This window comes from Diceros bicornis, chromosome 21 (assembly GCF_020826845.1).
Source record: "Diceros bicornis minor isolate mBicDic1 chromosome 21, mDicBic1.mat.cur, whole genome shotgun sequence".
NCBI classification, from domain to species: Eukaryota; Metazoa; Chordata; class Mammalia; order Perissodactyla; family Rhinocerotidae; genus Diceros; species Diceros bicornis.
The window spans coordinates 18,147,341-18,169,296 of NC_080760.1; the positions used below are offsets into that span (position 1 = coordinate 18,147,341).

The 21,956-nt window shown below is 32.5% G+C and overlaps 1 protein-coding gene across 9 annotated transcripts in view; it reads left to right on the forward strand.

Annotated features, from left to right (window-relative positions):
• VPS13B (vacuolar protein sorting 13 homolog B) overlaps window positions 1–21,956 on the forward strand; it is a 739,916-nt gene that overhangs the window by 385,823 nt on the left and 332,137 nt on the right. For 6 of the 9 annotated variants that reach the window (XM_058564706.1, XM_058564703.1, XM_058564701.1 and 3 more), the window contains 5 exons: window positions 1,377–1,580; window positions 13,997–14,168; window positions 14,699–14,813; window positions 17,112–17,253; window positions 20,295–20,703. In XM_058564706.1, coding sequence (XP_058420689.1) covers window positions 1,377–1,580; window positions 13,997–14,168; window positions 14,699–14,813; window positions 17,112–17,253; window positions 20,295–20,703 — 1,042 coding nt within the window. Of the gene's footprint in view, window positions 1–1,376; window positions 1,581–13,996; window positions 14,169–14,698; window positions 14,814–16,505; window positions 16,573–17,111; window positions 17,254–20,294; window positions 20,704–21,956 lie in introns of those variants that run through there. The other 3 variants (XM_058564704.1, XM_058564707.1, XM_058564709.1) reach the window with 2 other exon arrangements.

Genomic DNA, 21,956 nt, shown 5'->3' on the forward strand with positions numbered 1-21,956 from the left:
AGAAAGAATAAAATGATCTTTTTTAAAAATTTGGCTTGCAATAAAATTACTTCTTTTTAGAGAGAACTTATTCATGATTATGAAGGACAAAAGAATTTGAACTAAAATTTTTCTAAGAGGTTTTTTGTAAGATTTCTAGCCATTAGATTTTTTTTTTTTTTAACCAAAAGAGCTATGCCCTGAGATTTGAGACTTCATCGCATAGAAAGCAGGAGAAAACTATAACCCAGTACTGTTTTCTATCAAATACGGATTGACAACAGTGTTTTTATGCATCTGTTCTGCCCACATAAGAAGCCAGCTTTATCATCTGGATGTGTCCTGGGGCTGAAACTTCTTATAAATATGAGAATTTCACATTTTTTTTTTTTAATGGCAAGCAGAATATGGTATCCAGCTGTGGATTTGCTTATATATTATGTTTGCATTTTTTTTCCCTGGGCTTGTTTTATACAGTATATGGCAATATGTTGTCATACAAATTCCATGATTAATGCTTATTTATGAAATCTTGTGTAAATATCTTAGAACTTAGTCAAACAATGTGCAAGTTAAATGGTTTTTTCTCTGAATATTGGAATGACAAATCCGAGGGGAATAGTAGGTTGGATAGTTTATGTTCTTTATCTATAGAAAAGTCTCATATATAACATTTTGCTTTTACTATTCTATGTTATATCCTTCTTTTTCACATTATTTTGCTGGGCAGGAAATCCAGTTTGACATTTATTCCTCAGAAAAATAGAATTTAAATGTATAAATCATCCAGAAATAAGAATGGTAATTATTTCATATATCACTAAATAATCATATTTACTAGGATATATTTGATTTCTAATTTTGATCCTGACCTCTGTTTAAGAGGCATTTCTTTGTGTTTATTTTATTATTCATGTATTAAAAGAAATCTACTGTCCCATAATAAGCTGTTATATTAGCATTATTATCATAGTAGTGTTATTTTCCCACAAAAATGCTAAATTGCTGATGAAATATCACAGTATAAATAGGTGACAAATTTCAAGTGTGAATAAATTCATTATATCTATTTCAAATTCAAATGATAAAATGCTTAAAACGGTAAATTTGTTATAAGAATTCTTTTTCTCTGTATATCTCATCAGAATCATAGTGTCATGATAAAATATTCATGATCATATATGTAATAATTATAGTATATATGTAATATATAATAATTATGTATCATACATTATAGATCATGAGGCAATATCATGGTCACTGATACATTGATAGATTTTTGTTTCGTATATTTTTGTTTGCCTGAACTTGTTTTAATTTTCTCACATTTAGTATTTTAGTCAGTTGTGACTACAAGTTGAAAAACTTATTTTCCCTTTTTTTTTCCTTCTACTCAGGTGCAGCTCTTATATGAGCTAACTGATATCATGAATAAGGTCTGGAATAAGATTCAGAAGAGAGGCAATCTCAGTCCTTCTTCAGCCTATCCAGAGACCATGGCAGGGCCTATTCCCAGTTCTCCAGTCAGAAGCAGTGTAGGCACAGCTCCTCCAGATACCAGCACATGCAGCCCATCTGCTGACGTTGGAACTACTACTGAGGTAAGTGTTTCTGAAAAAATCTGTTACCAAATGAAGGGTGATGTATACTACAGAGTTCTGCACCAGGATTGAAAACGAAGATGACCTTACCTCTTTGGAAGCTGGCAGGTTCAGAGGCTCATGAGGAACTGTGGTAGCAGTGGCTGTGTATGACTGTTACCTTTATTTCCAAGTATTTTAATCACTTTCAGTTGGTAGTGGGGTAGTTCAGGACAGTGGGGTTCTATGAAATAGTAAAAACAGAGCCACAATAAAGGTATGTTTCCTCAGAAGTATGGAAACTTAGAAGCTGAGTGAAAAAGAGGCTTATGCTCCTCCTTCCCCTACCCTCTTTGCCTCTGCCTCTTTTTTGAACCAGGGTGTTATTGTTATCTGTAGATTAGTCGTTTTCAATCCTGTCAGACTCATAGCCTTCTTCTCCTTCTTTCTGATCATAAAAGCCTTTCTTTTCATTTTTAACACCCGAACATCACCCAATATGACAGTGCCCCTTTTTTATAACAAGTATTTTATAATGCCCCCTTTACTATTCTGAAATGAAAATAAAAATAATATAACCTACATATACATATAATTTCAAAGATATATAATATCTTAAATAAAATATAAAGGATAAAAGGAAAGTAATTTAAGGTACAATAATATATATTTCAATATATAATGCTCAGGCATGACCACATTAGAAGACATAATGAAGTAGTCAGGTAAATGTAATTACTGTGAATGTGACTGATACAAATAGACTTGTGCTGGTCTATATTAAATATCACAGTGGTATTGTTGGTGGTGGTGTGATTTTCTGAAATAGTGGCAAACTCTCAGTAAAGTTTCAAACAGAACGAAGTTCAGTCTTCCTTTTATTTCAGTACTTGCATTTCTGGAACACTTACTGTATAATAAAATGATGCAGAAATGCCAAAAAACTTGTGTTTAGACTTAAAACATAATTCAGTTTTATGCCCAAATATTTTTAAACAGGATTTTCACCTGTGTGAATGTCAGTGAGATAATCTTCATTTTTCAAGACTGTCATATTCATCATAGGGCCTATTGACTCCCTAACTCCTAACTCTTAAATGCTGATAGTGACACCCAATTATTGAGTCGACCAAAAACAGGCTAATACAATTCCAAAACACCCCCCGGGGGCTGAACTTTCACCTCTGAGAACTACTATAATAGATGGAGGTAGAAGTTAAATTTTTGTTTTTGCATGAAGACGTAATTTCCTCTAGCAACAAAGCTATTGGCAAAAGACAGAATGGGAGAAAGAATCAAGTAAAGAGGATGTTAATTTTTTTTTCTTACAAATCAGTGAAGGCAAATAAACTCAGTTAAAAGGCCAATTTTTTTTTACTTGCTCATAGGTTTACACATGTTTTAGTAGATCTCTTTGACCCCTGTACAAGCAACTTTTCTATCCCTGCTCATTCCAAATCTTAAGAAACACAATGACTTAAGTAATGGGGTTACTTTTTTTTTCCGCCTAAATGGCAAAGGTGGGGAATCTAGAAATGTGCCTTTATGAAGTCAATGGGGCATATCCCTTCTAGGGTAAAAGCAGTGAATTCTTTCTTGGGGATTCCTAATGTTGTTAGAATACAAAATCTCCTGCTGTAAAGAAACCTGTTTAACTTTATTGAATGCAGTAGTTTCCAAACTTATTTAACCAAAGACCCTTTTTTCATAGCCTTCATATCAATATTGCACAGAATACACTTTGTGAAATCCTATGGGACTTTGTGAAATCCTATGGGACATATGGCTGACTACTCGGCTACTCAGTTCTGAGTAAATCCTAGTGTTGTCCCTGTCTCATTTTCTCTCTCCATGTCTTTGAACTACTTTTTCTTTTTGCTTTGTTTTCTGTTTTTCCCCTCTTTTTTTCCTCTCTCATTAGCTCTTTGTGTTTTCTTTGTAGGTCATTTCCTCAGTTCCCTTTTTTTATTCCATTTTACAAAATCTCCCTTTAGCTATTTCTAATCCACTTGGTTTCAGTCAGTAGATGATAAAAGCAGGAGATTAGAGTGTGAGAGGAGAGAGAGGTTGGTGTTTTTCTTTCTGGTTCCCTCCCTGCTTTGGTCCCCTATATGGAAGACATCCATGACATTCTTCAGTCTAGTGAAGCCTCATGTGGATTGTCTCTTTGCTGAAGAAGCAACTCTTTTTGGCCCTAGGCCTTATAAAGGGTGCTTTAACTCAGGCTCTTAGCCTTGTCTCAAGTCCCAGAATGAGTGTTAAAAATGTCATTGCTCAACCCCTAAACCCTTACCTGAGTTTGACATTGACATTTGCCACCATGGACTCAGTTCCCACTCGTTACCCTGACTGTGTTTTCTTTTCATTTCTGACACCTCGAGATTTGCCTTTATTTATTTCAAGTTTAGCTATTCTACTAGTCGGGAAAAGATGGCATTCTCAAATTGGGCAGTTTTAGGAGAGTTTAATAAAAGGACAAAGGTGGTGACTGAAAAGGAAAACCACAGGAGATAGTACAGTACCTGGAACTGGTAACAGTGGGATGTTGTTGCTACCAATAGGCTTAAAGGTGGGGAGGGAAAGGTTATCAGAACAGGGAATAAATACCCTGACTTCATTCTCCTCCCTCCTTCCTGTCTCCTGCCAGTGTTCTTCATTAGCTGAAACCAGCCAGACACCAGAGGACAAGAATTTTTATACATATCGTTCATATTGGTTAGCCTCTCAAGCACAGAGGGTGTTAAAGGATAGAAAGTAGATCAAGAAGGACAAAGAAAAGACATACAGCACTTTAATGTATTAAAACAAATTCTTATTGTATTTTATCCAGAATTTCTATGCTTTTGTAGTGGAAAAGGAAAATGTTCATTTCACCTTAGTCTGCCGTGTTACTTGAATTATAATTTCTTTAACATCATTGAGTATTAAGAACCAGTCTTTTGACTGTTGAACCAGTCTTTGTTTTTCTCACTCTGCCTTGTACATATTATCTTAGGTTTTCAATACCATCAGTTAACTTTTTTTGGTGATTTTTTTTTGTGTGGTAAAATATAAGTAACATAAATTTACCATTTTAGCCATTTTTAAATGTGCAATTCAGTGACATTAAGTATATTTACAGTGTTGTGCAACTATGACCACTATCCACTTCCAGAATTTTTTCATCATTTCAAACCAAAACTCTGTACCCATTAAACAGTGACTCCCCATCCTTCCATTCTCTCATCCCTGTCCTTGGGAACCTTTATCATACTTTCTGTCCCTGTGAATTTGCCTGCTCTGGGTACCTTATGTAAGAGGAATGATAGCATATTTGTTCTTTTTGTGTCTGGCTTATTTCCTTTAGTGTAATGTTTTTAAGTTTCATTCATGTAGTAGCATGTATCAGAATTTCATTCCTTTCTATGTCTGAGTAATACTCTGTTATATGTATATAGCATATTTTGTTTAGCCATTGACCTGTTGATGGACATCTGGGTTTCTACCTTTAGGCTATAATGAATAATGCTGCTATGAACATTGGTGTACAGGAGTTGAGTAACTTTTAATGAATTAATTTTGCCCTGAAGAAATTATATGCATCTAATATGACTTGTGCCTGACAAATCATTTCAAAATTAATGTAATACCAGAAATGCTATTTTAATTTTTCTTTAGCTGTTGAAATCTGTTGATAACTGAGGTTATTTGGTATAAAAACTAGAAGGTAGGAGGAAGAAAGTGAATCCAGAATCTTTAAGGATAATTTATTCAGTACTGATTTTCTGACTCAGAAGAGCACATTTCTGTCATTTTAGTGTGATTTGCTTACTACTAGCATGGATGGTCTAGAATCATAGTGACATTTAATATTATCCCCAAATGTGTTCAAGCATATTTCAAAGTTTTGGCAGAGAATGTGGGTACCAAAGGGAAAGAAGGGAAAATTAGAGTAGTATGTTGGGTTTCCATAGTAATCTTGCAAATGGAAAAATAAAACGTTAGTAATTTATTTTCTCTAAGGTATATTTTTTTTCTCCTGGGAAAAAATAGCTAAATTGTGTCTGCTACTTCCAAACTCCTTGTCGTACACTCTCTCTTTTATCAGCCCTAAGAATCACCTTCCTCTGACTTTGGTATAATAATTTTGCAGAGTTTGGCAAATGAGCAAAGATGTTTCTCTTGATTTCATCAACTTACAGCTATATTCTTGAAGGGAATTGTTGGAGAGATCACTTAGACCAGCATCCTCATTTTATGTATTAGAAAATTAAAACAAGTGAATTGAAATTAGTGTTGCACAAAATGGGGACTGGGCCAACTTATCTTAGCGTGATTCTAAGTTAACAGAATCTATGGAAGAGACTTTGAGATCAGACAACTTGAGTTTTTATCTCTACAACTTATGATCACATTATTTAACTTCTGTGCCATAGCTTCATCGTTTGTAAAAATGGGGATAATGTTAATATCCATCTCAATATGTTATACAAATATTAACTAAGTATGTAACAATTTGTCCATATACCCTATGAACATGGTATATGCTTCTGTTTATTTGTGTGTCTTTTAATTTCAATAACATTTTAGTTTTCTTTTTAGAAGTCTTGCCCCTTTTGTAATAGATGTATTCTTCAGTATTTGATACTTTTTATTCAATTGAGATGATTATGTGTTTGTTTTTCTCTTTTATTCTTTTACTGTGGCTATTTACATTGATTGATTTTTCAAATATTAAGCTGATCTTGCATTTCTGGAACAAACCCAATTTGGTTGTGATATATTTTCCATTTTATATCTTGCTGGATTGTGTTTGCTAATATTTTATTTAGTCATGAGTGATACTGGCCTTTAATGTTTCTTTCTCATATCTTTGTCATATTTTGGCATCAAGATTATACTGTCTTCATAAAATGAGATGTGAAGTGTTTCTTCTTGTTTTATTTCTTTGGAAAAGTATACATTTCATGTGAAAATTCTTACAGTCACTATATATTCCCGTGATAATCAACAAGGTAATCCTAACTGAAAAGGTACTTGGGTATAACACATATCTCATCCAAATTGAAGGGTCTTAGTTTAGGTGTTATTTGGATATGGAAGAAGTTTTAACTTAGAAGATTATTAGAAAAGAGGGATAAAGAATGCTAAGGACTGGATGGACAAAGGACACTAATGTAATTAATATAAAGGCAATACAGGCAAGCACCTTGATCTTGTTCCCAGCTCCAACACTGTTACTGCTGTATTCCTAGAAAGTGAATTTTATACTACTCACTGATAAAATAATACTTAATGGTAAAATAAAGATTTGAATCCCACTCCAGTGGCACAATCTATATCAAATAAAACTAATTAACGTATTTATTATAGATGTTAAATAAATATAATGTATTTTTGTTACTGTACAGTTATGATTTTGTTTCAATTAACTTTTTATGTCATTTTTTTATTGTAAAATATACACAACATAACCATTTTTAAGTGTACCATTCTGTTGTGTTAAGTATATTCACATGTTGTTGTGCAACCGTCACCATCATCCATCTCCAAAACTTTTTCATCTTTCCCAACTGAAATTCTGTACTCATTAAACAATAATTCCCCATCTTAGTATTAAGTCTTCTGATCCATGAACACTGGACCTCTTCCTATCTATTTATGTATTCTGTAATTTCTTTTAGCAATATTTTGTAGTTTTCAGTGTACAAGTCTTTCACTTCCTTGTAAAGTTTATTCTTAAGTATTTCATTCTCTTTGAAGCTGTTGTAAATAGAATTGTTTTATTAATTTCCTTTTCATATTGTTCAATGTTAGTGTATAGAAACACAACTGATTTTTGCGTGTGGTTTTGTATCCTGCAACTTTGCTGAATTCGTTTATTAGTTCAAACAGTTCTTTTGTGGAATATTCAGGGTTTTCTACATATAAAATCACATCCTCTGTGAACAGAAATATTTTACTTCTTTTCCATTGTGGATACCTGTTATTATTTTCTTGCCTAATTTCTCTGGCTAGGACTTCCAGTACTATGTTGAGTAAATATGCCGCTTAATTTTTAAAATATTAGGCAGTATTTTTAAGTTGGACATAATTTTCTCTCTTGACGATAGTTTTGTGTGAAGGAAGATTTCTAGCACTGTTTCAGCTCTAATAAATTTTGTACAAATAGCAAAAGATGAAAAGTTGACTCCTTGTTTTTTCTATTTCCATATTAGTTGTACTTTTTATACTGTTGGCTTTTCATTGGAAAAAAGTGTTGAGTCTAACATGATAGGTTAGAAGTAAAATGCTTTAGACTGAGAGGCTTCCATTGGCTCAGAAGTAAAGGTGTCAGATAATGATTATATTGTTTCAGTGCCGTACTGGATGTGGAATATAAACTTTCCACCACCATCCCTCTCCTATTATCCTTGTTATCAAAGGATAGCTCTAATTGAAGCAGCCAATACAGTGCTTGGTACAGAGTAGATTTTAAACATACTGTTCTTGAATATATAGATGTTAAATGATTTGGGAGTATCAACTCATATTATGATTAAATTAAATCTGATTTATTATGGTGCAGGATATAGAGATGTATATGTTTATTGTCACTACAAATATATTTTGATGGAAATACATAAAACTATGTATATGAGTTTATTTTTTTGGTTTGTTTTTATGTCTTTAATTGTTTTAAACATAATTATTTTATATTTTCTATGAGATCTGTTATCTGAATTTCTTGAGAGTCTAATCTTCTTGTTTGTGCTGTTCTTAACTCTTGCTCACAGTAGATTGTTTCTTTATGTGTTATGTAATTTTATATTGGGAGTTCTTCATTAGTGGAACTTTATCTGTGAGACTCTTACATAGTGGTTGATGGCCTGTTTCTCCAAAGGGATTTTGTGTGTTTACTTCTCTAAGGGACACCAGGGGCTATCGTCACTAGCTTGGGGCTCTTTTCCTGTTAATTTCATAGCTAAAAGTACTTTGAAACATTACAGCAGTATGAAATCAAGCCCTCAAACCTACATGTACCCAAGAGTTGTGTTTCAAGGTTAACATTTTTTCCCTGCCTAGACTAAGATAGATACTGATTTTTTCTTGGGTTTATTCTGTTGTTTTTCTCATTTCTTAAATTGGATACTTATAAATGTAAGCCTTTAAGACACAGTCTTTTATCCTTAGAAGAATTTATAATATTTGAGTTGGGGCATGGAATATATACATAATACAAATGTGGGCTGGGAAATTTAGCCCATAACTGGATTGCTGCTTCCCAGAGACAATTTTGTATTATATGGAGGGGGAGCAAAGATTTTGGTATACAGAATGCTGTCTCTGCCGCACTAGTTGTTACCATGGACCCAAAGATAAATAAGACTTTACCTGTATACTTGAAGAACATACTCCACTATATTTCAGCTAGTTAAGGTTGTCAAATGTTTGTGCTCACGTAGATGTTTAGGAAAGTGAAGCATTATATAATTATATTCATTAAAAATTTCATGTCATTTTGCTTACAGGACGGCCCAATGATAAAAACTACCTTAAAAGCACTAACATTTTGATGATTTGTTTTCATAACAAGTAAACAAAGCAAACATAACACACATGTACACAAATACATGCACATTCACATACTTCCTTTTCAGGGTAAATTCATAAACTGTGAGTCTTTTGGAAGCTGTTCTAATTATGTAAAATGATATTTTGAACCTCTGGGTTTTCAGTAGTTTCCGTAAAGGTGATATAGAAAGGACAGTTATTGTGGATGGCTATATTGCATTGAGGAAATTAAGTCCCTCCAACTTAGTTGTGATTTTAGGCAAATCATTTAGCATTTTTTCATTTTAGCATTCTTGTATTATGAATAATGTCTTTAATAATGTCATACTTATTCACAGCATTATTGGTGTAAGAAATGATTTTCAATCTTTAGAAAAATCTAAAATGTTGAGTGAATGCTAGAATATTGATTTACAGCTCAACCTAAAGTAAAAATTGATTGATTAACTTCCAATATTTGGAAGCTTATGTTCAAGGCAAAATTTGACTTCAATTTTTTATTAATTCAGAAATTAAAGTTGCTTTTGGCATGCTAGTTCTCAAAAAAATCCAGCATAAAGTGGTTCATTTATTAGTCCAGTAATTGTTTAAAATGCATTTATTTTCAGTGAAATTGTAAGTGAATATTAGGGGAGGGAGGAGTGGGCAAAATGAGTGAAAGTGGTCAAAACGTACAAACTTTCAGTTATAAAATAAAAAAGTCCTAGGGATGTACTGTACAGCATGATGACTGTAGCTAATAATACTGTATTGTATATTGAAAGTTGCTAAGAGAGATCTTAAAAGTTCTCATCACAAGAAAAAATACTCTATAACTGTGTGAGGTGATGGGCGTTAACTAGACTTATTGTGGTGATCATTTTACAATATATACAAATATTGAATCACTATATTGTACATCTGAAACTAATGTAATGTTATATGTCAGTTATGTCTCAATATAAAAAGTGAATATTGGACTGAGAAGTTGTTTGGCATCAACTGCTATAGCAAATCTATTGTCAGTTTTTCAGTTATTCAAAGTGCAGTTAACCTAAGCAGTAATCTACCTCAAACTATTATTCCAAACAACCCTGTAGAAAGTAAATTTACTTTGAATTTTTTACTCAATTGCTTTTTTAAGAATGTCTCATAATAATTTTAAATCTCCTCCTGAAAATAGACTTATTTCCTTTAATATTTATCTTTAAATGGTTTTATCTTTAACATTTAGAGAGAAACTTTTATTCAAAATGTGGAAATCTTGGCATTTAGATTATCATCTAATCAAGTGAATAGCAGTTGAAAAAACAAAGATAATACATCAAGTAGGTTAGAGAAATGAAGATTCTTGTTTTGCCTTCACATACCAGTCAACAAAATATTTTTTTTGTAATGCTTCTCCTATTTCAAGATAGTCATAGCATAAAATTTCTTTAGTTTCTCAATTATTGGCTTACTGGATTTTGTTTTTAAAATTCGAATGTTTTTATTGTGTAAATATATCCTATTAATATCAGGTCACCTTACATTTGTTGTGTGCTTTTATATCGAGTATGTATCTGGGGACCACTTTGAAATTGCAGTTTTGAATTTTTTAAATTTTTAATTAATATTAGCCTTCAAAAAAGTTCATAAGAAATTTAAAACATTTGCGATTTAAAGTATTGTTTTCTTGCTGAGTTGGGTCAAAACTATTAATTTTAAATTGTTTCAACTATAAAGAATTTACTATAAATGAATCTAGTTTTAAAAAGCACCCTCTGAACAATTGTTTGTATTAAGTAGAAGAGAAGTATTTGTTTATATGATCCTTGGATGATTTATACTTTAAACTATGAGTAATTCCTTTCATGTTGGCATGTTGATAGGGAGCACCATACTTTTCAGTGAATATAGCTCTTAGTTTTCTGAATATCAATCTGGGTGGTGGTAGACGGGGAAGTATGAGTGAGAGGCTTAAGTGCTAAGCTTAAAAACAGTTAATCATTTTTCCCACCCTTGCATTGAAATAGTGAGAGCAAAGGTAGTGGAAACCACAGCAGGCCACTTGTTACTGTTGACTTAAGTACAAACAGTCGTGGAAGTGTTTAGCCCTTTGGGAAGTTTTGTGATTGAACAAGAACGCTGGAGTTATTTTGATAAGGGAGAGTAGCAATGTGGCCAAAACTATGATCATCCCTGAGCTCTGAAGCAGGCCAAGGATGAAGGGGTGAAGTGTTTGCTCTTCCAGAGGAACAAAGATAAATTCAGCTAGGAAAATAAACTCAGTATTTTGGTCAATTTGCAACAAAATGGTGAAAGAATTGAATTGTGTATTTTAGAACTTGGCATAAAGAGGTATGGGAAAATAGTTCAGCATCTCCAATTCTGGCTTGATTTTTGCTATAGATCTGGAAATAGAGCCGAAAATTAATGTACAAACATATTTAACAATACCACATCAAATGTTATAAATCTAAAAAGAAAATTGAAACTGCACGAGGAAGGAGAGCAAACCTTTTTCTCAAGAGTGCTTACTTAAGACTAAATTTGAAGCCACAGTTTTCTTAGCATACCTACTGAATATACCTAATAGTGTTAAAATCAAAGTCTCATTGATTTGAGATGCTGTTTTCTCTGCAGTTTCCATTCTTAGGATTATGATGTTCTTCTCACTGTTGGAGGGAAAATTTAATTTATGAATGCTTAGACCTAAGAACCTATTCATAAAGAAAGGCATACTGACTACATTATGTTGTCTTCTATTGAATTTTACTTTATAAAATGCATGCTTTTCTGGGTTTAGTTTGTGCTTTTCATTAGATGTTGTGTTACTTTAGACAGCTAACCAAAAACCTGAATTTTTTTATAGCTTCTCAAATTCTAGGAATTTCAGTTATAGCAGATTTAGGACCACTTATTTTGGAGAAGCATTATGTGAAAACTTCACAAGCAGTGAGCTGTTTGCTTTGCTTGGTGTAATTGGAACAAGGAATGACTATACTATCTTCAGGTTTAAGTCTATAATTTTCTGTCACAGTTAAATCGCAGGATGCTATTGCTTTGCTTTGCTTAGTACCTAAGTATTTCAACAGTAAACACTTGCCTGTTGTTTTGTGAAAATCTTCCCTGTTTGTTTTCTTTCTGAGGAGTCAAGGAAATTAAATTTTCTTCTGATGGAAAGATGTAAAACTGAGGTCAATGTAAAATCTTAATATAGGAACTGACTATACCTGTATTCAAGTATGTTCAGCCTAAATGGCATGTCTGTGGTAATGAGAGCAGGGCTTTTGGTTTTGTTTTGTACAAGGTTTTACTTATCTTCTTGCTTTTTAGGTGCCAGGCTAATGGCTTGTCTAAGAGATTAGTGGCTTCTGCTCTGAGAAACTATCCATAGAAAGCAGTATAGTGACCCTGTTATATTGTCTTCTATTAAATGTTAAGGGATGTTTGTTCTGACTGTTGACTACTAGTCATGACTCCTTAGCACAGAAAGAGAAGTTGAGAATATATGGCAAAGGAAAATGTGTTGAAGTTAGAAAGATGATAAAATGAGAAAAGGAAAAGGTTATATATAGGATACCAAATTCTTTAAGAATGTGAGGGTACAATTTCTAAGTAGTGGTTCACCTTGATGGTGATAATTATACCTACTATTTATGAATTATTATGTGTAACCAGTTTGCATTCATATTCTTATTTAATCTTAACGATAACTCTAAGAGATAAATATCATTATGATAACCATTTTAGAGGAAGAAACAAATTCTGAGATCTTACATCACATGGCTAGTGTCTGAAGTCCTTAACCTAGTACATCATACTGCCCATCAGAGTAAAGCTTAAGTACATATAACTTATGTTTAAATATATATACACATCTTTTAAGCAAATTAGCCTGCTATAGAGTATTTGATCAGTTCTCAGAGATTGAGTTTAGGCTCCTGAGTTTTTTTGAAAGTTTTAAATGAACAGCAAAGTTTGGGATTTTAAAATCCCAAATACTTAGTAGCTAATCCTAAAAGTACAGAATACATGAGTGAGTGATCACTATCTCTGGCACCATCCCTTCTTGCCTTTGAGACTGAAACTATCCAACTCCAAACCAGGTTTAATTTTTCCCCAGGCCTCTAAAAGCTGCTAAGAAGATAAAAAACAACCCAACAAACCTTTTATAGAAAGTTTGTTGGTACCAAATTTGGGACCTTATACATATCCAGAATTCAGTTTGTATTTGTTGAATTGTATAGGCTCAAGCTCTATACTTCTAATTAAGAGACCTTTAACCACATAAATAAAAAATCTGTTGTCAAATCTATTCACTTTTTAATGTCTCTTTATATTAAAATACGTGAGGCATGATGAATGTTTTGCTGTTTCTTAAACCATGCTAATTATGCTAATCATTTTTCTATGGTTATTGTAGATTCATACGTGAATACTCTGCAGCAGGAGTAGACAAACTTTTTCTGTAAATGGCTAGGTAGTATATATTTTAGGCTTTGTAGACCGTACCATCTCTATAGCCACTACTCAACCCTGCCAAATAGCAGCCTTAAGCAAAGGAATGGTTGTGGTTGTGAACTAGTAAAACTTTATTTCCAAAAATAGAGCCAGATTTGGCCCTTGACTATAGTTTGCAGACCCTACTCTAGAAGGAAATATTCGTTGGTATGACACTAACTTGTTCTGGATCTTATGGATCTTATGCACTTGTAGAGGAAATTGGAATGGCATGTACATTGTAACCATAAAAACCATTTGATTAGTATATGTTTATATTATTAGCATTATGTGTTAGCGTAAACATTAATGTGATTAGCATTAGCATATATGATATAGAAAAGTTATAAGTAATAATTGCAGATTTAAAATTATCATTTTTTTCAGTTATTTTTCTTTAAGTTACAAAGTGTTGTATTGTTGTTTTTTTCTCAACCCAGGGAGATTCTGTACAAGCAGGTGATGATTCACCATTCTCAGATTCTGTTACCTTGGAACAAACTACAAGTAACATTGGTGGATCCAGTGGACGTGTTAGTCTGTGGATGCAGTGGGTACTCCCCAAAATTACTATAAAGCTCTTTGCTCCAGATCCTGAAAATAAATGCACAGGTACAGGATTACTTTTCTTCTCTACTGAAAGATAAAAATATTAAACACTATTTTTAGAAGAAATAGTAGACTTAGTTTTATTTATGATTGTCATTTAAATTAAATAAATACCGTTAGATCTAATTCAAGTGATTTCTATTAGCAATACCAGCATGTTGAATGTAATACCTATTTGTCTTGTTTGTATTAAAATTCATTCCAAAACTATGAGGTAATTTCTTCATTGGACGTATTGATGCATTATATCGTCACTAAAAGGATTGCAGAGATCTTGACTAATATCAGATATAGCATTTCAGACGTTAACTAGAATTTCCCCCGTCTTGAAATAGGTATCCTATCTTAATTGTGAGGCCCATATTGATATCAATTTTGCTTATTATTGTAGAATCTTACGTGGTTAATGAACAGAAAGTCTCAGTCCCTTTGTAGATGTCAGGGATATATATGCCAACATGAAATGTAAGATAGAAAGTTTTAATATTGATTGTGGGGGCTATATTGATATTAACATTTGCTTCTTATTGCAGAGCTTTGTATGGTCAGTGAACTGGAAGATCTCAGTGCATCCATAGATGTCCAGGATGTATATACCAAAGTGAAGTGTAAAATAGAAAGTTTTAATATTGATCACTATAGAAGCAGGTAAATAATGAGTAATGAGTATGGGAAAAGCTATATTTTCCTTGAACAAAGTCTTTATAAGAATTTTTATATTTTAACTTGATTAATTACTTTTTAAAAATACTGAACTTATTCCCACAGAGGGCTCTTAACAGATAAATTGGTTAATTTTACTTGGTATACATTTATACATGGAATATAATGTTTTGTTTTATGAGATGGCGATTCTGTTCATAAATATCCATATTGCCATATTAAATGATATAAGCTGCTTTTACTAATCATCTCACACAATTTGTTACAAATGTTGTATAATGGCTAAGATGCCTGTGACACGGTTGATGGTTTTGGTTTTTGTTGTATACTCGCCATCCACTCCCTATACCAGTATAGTATAAGAATAGAGCAACAACTCATGTTCCTTTGCACTTTGGAGACTTTTCTTATCTCAGATGATTAATATACATGTGGTGAATGTTCCTAGAACTGTATCTTTTCTACCCTAATAAATTTCTGTCAAAAGTATGGTAAGCGAATATGATATGTTTATAAAAATAACGGTAGTAAAAAAGTAAAGTTTTAGATATTTTTACCAAGCTATATAGCACTTTTGTCATTAATTTTTCCCTTATAAAAATACAAATGCTTTTTGGGTTTTTTGCTTTATAATACTACCTTAGAGTTTTTTTTTTTTAAATATAATTTACATACCATAAAACTCACCCATACTTTTTAAAGATTGTTTTTTAAACGGCATCATATTTTCAATTTCATACTATTTTGACAGAGAAACAGCCTTGAAGTTCATTTTTTTCTGGATTCATATTTATTCATTCAACAATTGCTTAGAGAGTACCTACAAAAGCACATATGTTTCTGTACCTTTATTGATGCATTATATACCCTAAAAAGCGTCTTTTTTATTTAACGGCCTTCTAATTCTACATTAAAAACATTTGAATTTTTATCCTTTATCACATATGTCATATTGCTTATGTCAATAACTGTCAGTCTCTCACAGCTGAAAAATTGTCATAAATGTGAAGTTCAGAATATTTTGCTGGATATATGTTAAGACCTGTTATAATAGTATTATCTTACTAAGCATATGATAATTGCTTTTGTTGTATTAACAGTGAATCATTAATTGATTTTTGATAATGGAATGTTTAGCTTTTTAGTTCATTTTGAATGGTGTCTATATCAAAATGATCCTTGCAAGTGATACATGAATATTGTAGCTGAAATAATTTCTTGATGATGTGAATATATTATAATCTGTGTTCTAGATCATCGGTGACTTGACTGTTAAATTTATGTAAGCTTTAAATGTTAGCTAATTTATTTATTCATTCATTTAATTGAAGTATTTATTGTGTTTTATGTGCCAAGCACTATGGTTATGCCCTGGGAATATAGAGTTTATAAAAAAATAGACATAAATCATGCTCTTGTGGACCTCATAGTCTCATGGGTGAGATAGAAATAAACAAATAAGTATACTATACAGTTTACCTTTAAGACAGACGCTTCCATGCAGAGCTACCAGGGTTTGGTGCTAATGTAAATTGTTCCATTGATGCATTGTCAAATACATGTTTTAGTTGAGTGTAATGTTGTTTACATCATAACTATTTGAAATAGTTTTATATGCTCAATTTTTGAAATCAGAAAAATTGAAGAGAACAGATAAGGTGAACTTATGTTTTCCAGGCAAGGGGAAGGTTGGCAGTCAGGACATTTTGAAGGAGTATTTCTACAGTGCAAAGAAAAACCTGTGGTGAGATTCATTTAGTAATTATGATATTTTGAAAATATAAACTGTTTATATTTGTTCTTTCATGCAATAGGACTAATGGTTGCAAGAATTAGAGCTCAGAATAAATTCTTTTTGACCTATTCTTCCAAAATTACATAATAAAATAAAACTGTTTCTTTAAGCTGCTTGTGTTTTGTAACCATTTTCCTATGTAGCAATTAAATAAACTTTTCAAAAACACAAAGGTAGGATTGCTTTTATTAATATATTTTATCATTAATGTATTATGTTGACTTCTTAGAAGTTTTTCCATTCATAAGTGAGTTCATGTGGGTTGTCCTTTATCATAAACTAGTATAGTCATTTTACACTAAAAGCAATTATTTTTTGTTTATTTCCATTAACAATGCTTTTGCAGAAGATGCTCCAGACAGAGGCCATACCTGCAGTGGCTCAAACCCAAATCTATGCAAACTTGAGCAGAATTAAAACTATCTAGACTTATTGCTTTTATTGCTTTTTGTCTTTTCACCTTCTTTGCTCCTGTCCATCACCTCAAGCCTTGGGGAAGAGTGTTGGTCTCTGGGGCAATGTGGAGGTGTCTTCCTTTCGTGTACTGACAAGCTGAACAGACGCACCTTGTTGGTTCGACCCATCAGCAAGCAGGACCCTTTCAGTAATTGCTCTGGCTTCTTTCCTTCTGTAAGAAATCATTTTTAAATTATGCTACAGAACTCCCGTTAACAAGAACCCAGAGAAGCAACTGAACTATCCATAGAATCAACTCTTGATTTTTATCTTTCTCTGTATCATTTACTTAGTAAATGAACTATAATGAATTTTTAAATCATAGACTGGTTTTCCACTAGAATCTAATTTGTTTCTGGGTTACTTGCATATGCTATTTGTCACTCTGGTTTTGTGAATACAAACTAATTTTACTATCAGCATAAGAAAATCAAAGTAGGGCATTAAATATAATGTTTTTAAAATTGTGCACATATTGAATGATCAAGAGTTGACCATACTGCTTTTGTCATTCTTTTTATGATTCTTACTTAGATTGCCTTTTTTTTTCCTATTCCGTTTCCTTCTAACAACTAATTCAAAGTATCTTATTTAATGCCCTCTTGAATCTGGACAAGGCTATATTTCTGTCATTGACTGGATAGAAAATGAGCACTAGACTGTACACCAATGGCTTTTAGAAGTTTAGAGCTTTGTTTTTTCTAATGGTATACAATATATCTGAACATGTTATTAAGCTAATTCTTTTAAGTGACATTCTTAAAATCAATAAAAATGCATGTAATTTTAAAATATCAAGAGCAGATTGTCACAACAGTAATAGTGATTCTCTTCAGAATTTGTTAAATCGTTGCAAACATTATTAGATATTTTCTCAGCATGCATGAACTATTTATCTATTTCTTTCCTCTTTTTTGTAGCTCAAAAGGAATTTAAGACATATATCTCCAGCATTATAAAAATTAACCAATTATTTTAAATAATTGCATTCCTAGATTTAATTTTATTATGGTGTTTGCATAGCAAATGCTAGTTTCTAATTTGATTTCTGCATTTTTTTCTAGCCTCATCTGGAAAAAAATGTCTCTAAATGGGGCTTTTATGTCAGTAGTTCTGTTTAGATTTATTTTCTTCTCTTTGAATGTTCATTAGTGTCCATGAGAAACTTTTTTAATTTTAACATATATTCCTGAAAAACCCCAAAATTATTATTGCCTTTTAAAATTTTTCTTCAGCAATTTTTCTAAATTTTTTGATTTTATTAACATTTCTTTATCAGCATTTTTCTAACTCTTAATTTTAAATAGTATAAAATATTGATTATTACTATATGAAAAGTAGTATTTATATTATCCCACCTCCAGCTAGTATTCATTCATTCTTTCAATTTTTTCCCTTATATTAAGGGAATGAGGAATGCATCAGTTCAACAAACAAACTTTCTCTCATAGGAGTTTACCTTTCAAGAGTACCAACATTCAATATGTTTAAAAATGTTTTTTCCAACATTTTCCAACATTTTCAAAAAATTTATACATTGAAATGCCTTTTATACTGTTTCCAGGATTCAAATGTTGCCATTATTGAAGATTTGAGTTGGGTTATTTAGATGAGTGGTTGATTCTACTCCCCTCTCCAAAGTCCAGTTTGGACACCTAGAAACAGATGCTGTTGCTGTGGCCTCTTCCACTGGGGCCAGAACACAGCCACCCTTCTCCATCCACTGCTGTCTGCTGTCCAGCAACACAGTGGTAAGACTGGTAGCACTTTTTCTTGCTTTACCGTGTTTCCTTTTGTTTTAAGGGTAGAAGGCAAAAGGAAAGAGAAATCAGATGAGAGGCAGTGAGAAAGCTGGAAACAGTAAAAAATGCTCTGAAGGCAGGACAATTATACGAAAAATGATTATAGTTCACATCCATTTACTGCCTGCTTTCCAAGTTTTTTTTAATGTTCAGAAAATTAACTTTTAGAAAAAGAACATGTATGAAGGTAAATTTTATCTCATCTTTCTTCATTGTAAAGTTCAGGTTAAAAACAAAATTAACAGTGATAGCTGAATCACATACTTTTTTGCTCTCACCATGTCATTGGGCAATAGGCAACAACATAGGAGGAAAATGGAAGCAAAAGAGGTTTACTAGCGATCGGTTAGCACAGGCTCAGACACTGCTGCTTTGCTACTTCTCACTTTTTTCCTGTTTATGTGAATATGTTTCCTTCTTTTTTTTCTTCCACAGTTCACTTCCTTTCTTAATATCATTCTTTGGACCCTAATAACTAAAAAACTTTATCAGGCCTTGGGAAGAGGAGTTGAGAATGTGGAGTATAACAACTTAACTCTAAATTTATGTTGAGTAATTTGCAAAATAGGATTTTATGTACGTTAATCAGTTCAGGAAAACTTTTTCAAGAGCTGTCCTTTTCATATGTTGAGCAATACAAAGTATGCATTTTATTTTACTCTTAAAAGTATACTGTTTATGTCTATAATTTGTTGCTAGTGTACAATTTGGACATGAGAGTTAATTCGACAAGTTTTGTCAGAAATATTGAAGTTACAGTGATATAGTTTTTTAGTCTTAATTAAATGTTGTATGTGTATTAATATAGTATTAAACCCAAGAAATATGAGTTGTAGAAGACTTGATAGTTACAATAGCCACTGAAAATAGGCAAGTTCTGAAAAACAAATGTTTTATTTTTGTATCATGTTACCATTGCCAGTAAACATGCATTAAATGGTTAGTTCGGTTATCAAAGCATGGTATCAGTGAGGCTCTTTTTATGGGCGTCACAAATGAAAATACATAACATGGTTATTTCAATTTCACCTGCTTAAACAACCTTTCTGTGACCCATATTATGACAGCATATTGATACTCTTAAAGAGAAATTATCGAAAATGAAGATAAAATCTATAGATGATCTGTTCCAAATTCTGAATGTTACAGCAAATGTAGAAATCATAGAAACAGGTGCAAGGAAGTTAATTAGCTCTTTCAGGATCTAGAACTAGAACTCAGTATTCCTAACTTTCAGTTTAGTCATTCTAACAGTCTTAGAAGCTTTTGCCCCATCTGCAGAATTGATCAGTAATGTAGTCGTTAAGAGGTGTAGACATAATAAAAGATTATAATACCAACTTTCTGCTTTCAAATAGTTTTTTTTTCTCTTTTTAATGAAGTGTGTATTGTGATTTCCTTTTTCTGGAACAGACAACTGCAAAACTTCTAGATGGCTCTCATCAGCAGCATGGATTTCTCTCTTTGACATACACAAAAGCTGTAACAAAAAATGTCCGCCACAAGTTAATATCAAGAAATGAGCGCAGAAGTTTTCATAAGTTATCTGAAGGTTTCACGGATGGTTCCCCTCATTTTCTTCATGAAATTCTTCTTTCAGCACAAGCTTTTGACGTTGTCCTTTGTTTTCCTTTACTTAATGCCATTGCAAGTATATTTCAAGCAAAACTACCAAGGACCCAAAAAGAGAAAAGAAAATCTCCTGGTCAGCCCATGAGGACCCATACACTAACTTCACGCAATTTACCCTTGATTTATATCAACACAAGTGTAATCAGAATTTTTGTTCCAAAAACAGAAGAAATGCAGCCAAGTATTGAAGGTATTGTCTATAGAATTTTTTTTTTGGTCTGATTTTAAATAACTTTCTTCTAGAGACCTTACTTAGTTTCCTATTTATTTTTTACTGTGGTAGCTGGTTGTAGTTTGCAGTTTGGAAGAGTAAATATGTTGTCGTCATTCTACAACTAAATCTTTAGGAGATATATCAGAATACTGGGATGTTTCTGACTCTTAGTTACTAGAGTAAGAAATATGAGATTTTTGTCTTCAGGGTTTTTGCTAGTAAAGCTTATTCTTTCTGTCATTTGTTTTATTAAGCTCAAATGTTGGGTTCTGTACACCGGTAATTAAAAATTAGTCTAAAAAATTAGCCAACACATCAAGCCTCCTGTGGCTTCTTCTAGGCTTCTCCGTGTCCTCTGAAATTAGTCTAGTTTTAAAATGAAGGAAATTGATAATCCCACTGCCTCCATCCACAAGAGTGACTTTTAAAATTTTAGTTTCCCCTATGCTATACAAAAATGAAGAACTTTAAGAATTTTGAGTGAAATTATAGCACAGTGGTTAATGGTATAGACTTTGGGAGTTACACAGACCTGAGTTCAAGTCCTAACTTTACCAGTTGTGAACTGTGAAATCTTGAGCACGTTAATCTAAGTTTCTATGTATTAAATAGTAATAATAGTACCTAACTTGATAGTAGGCCTTATCGATAGCTTACTTTCAAATGATGACTGCATGAAGACTATATGCGTAGTGCCAGACCTATAGTAAGCTCTCAGTAAATGGGAGTCTTAACAGGAGAAGGTTGTGCCTTTTCTTTTCAGGAGAATTTCTGGAAGTCCCACATTTTACCACTGCTTACACCTGACTGGCCAAAACTTAGTCAAATGGCTATACCTCTGTAAGAGAGGATGAGAAACAATCTTTACCTAGCTGGTAGTGTGCCCAGCTAATAAATTAGGGCCCTGTGAATTTGAGAGAGAAGAGAGAATAGATATTTGAGGGATAGATCATCGTCTCTGCCATATGAAAACAGCAAAACTTTTTTTTTCTCTTAGTTATGACGTGGAGCAGGAAGACCTTGAATGGTCGATGGTGGTAAATAATGAAAGAAAAGCACCTGGTTCCATTCTCTTTCTTCTCAGAGTCTAGGCTGTCCCTTGTTCTGTCTCCCATAGATAGATGATCTTAATTAGGGAAGGTATTCTGCTTTAATATTATCAATAATTAAAGTTTATTCAAAGGAATGGTTCTCTTTTTTAACATTTCTATAAATAAATTTTTTTTAGA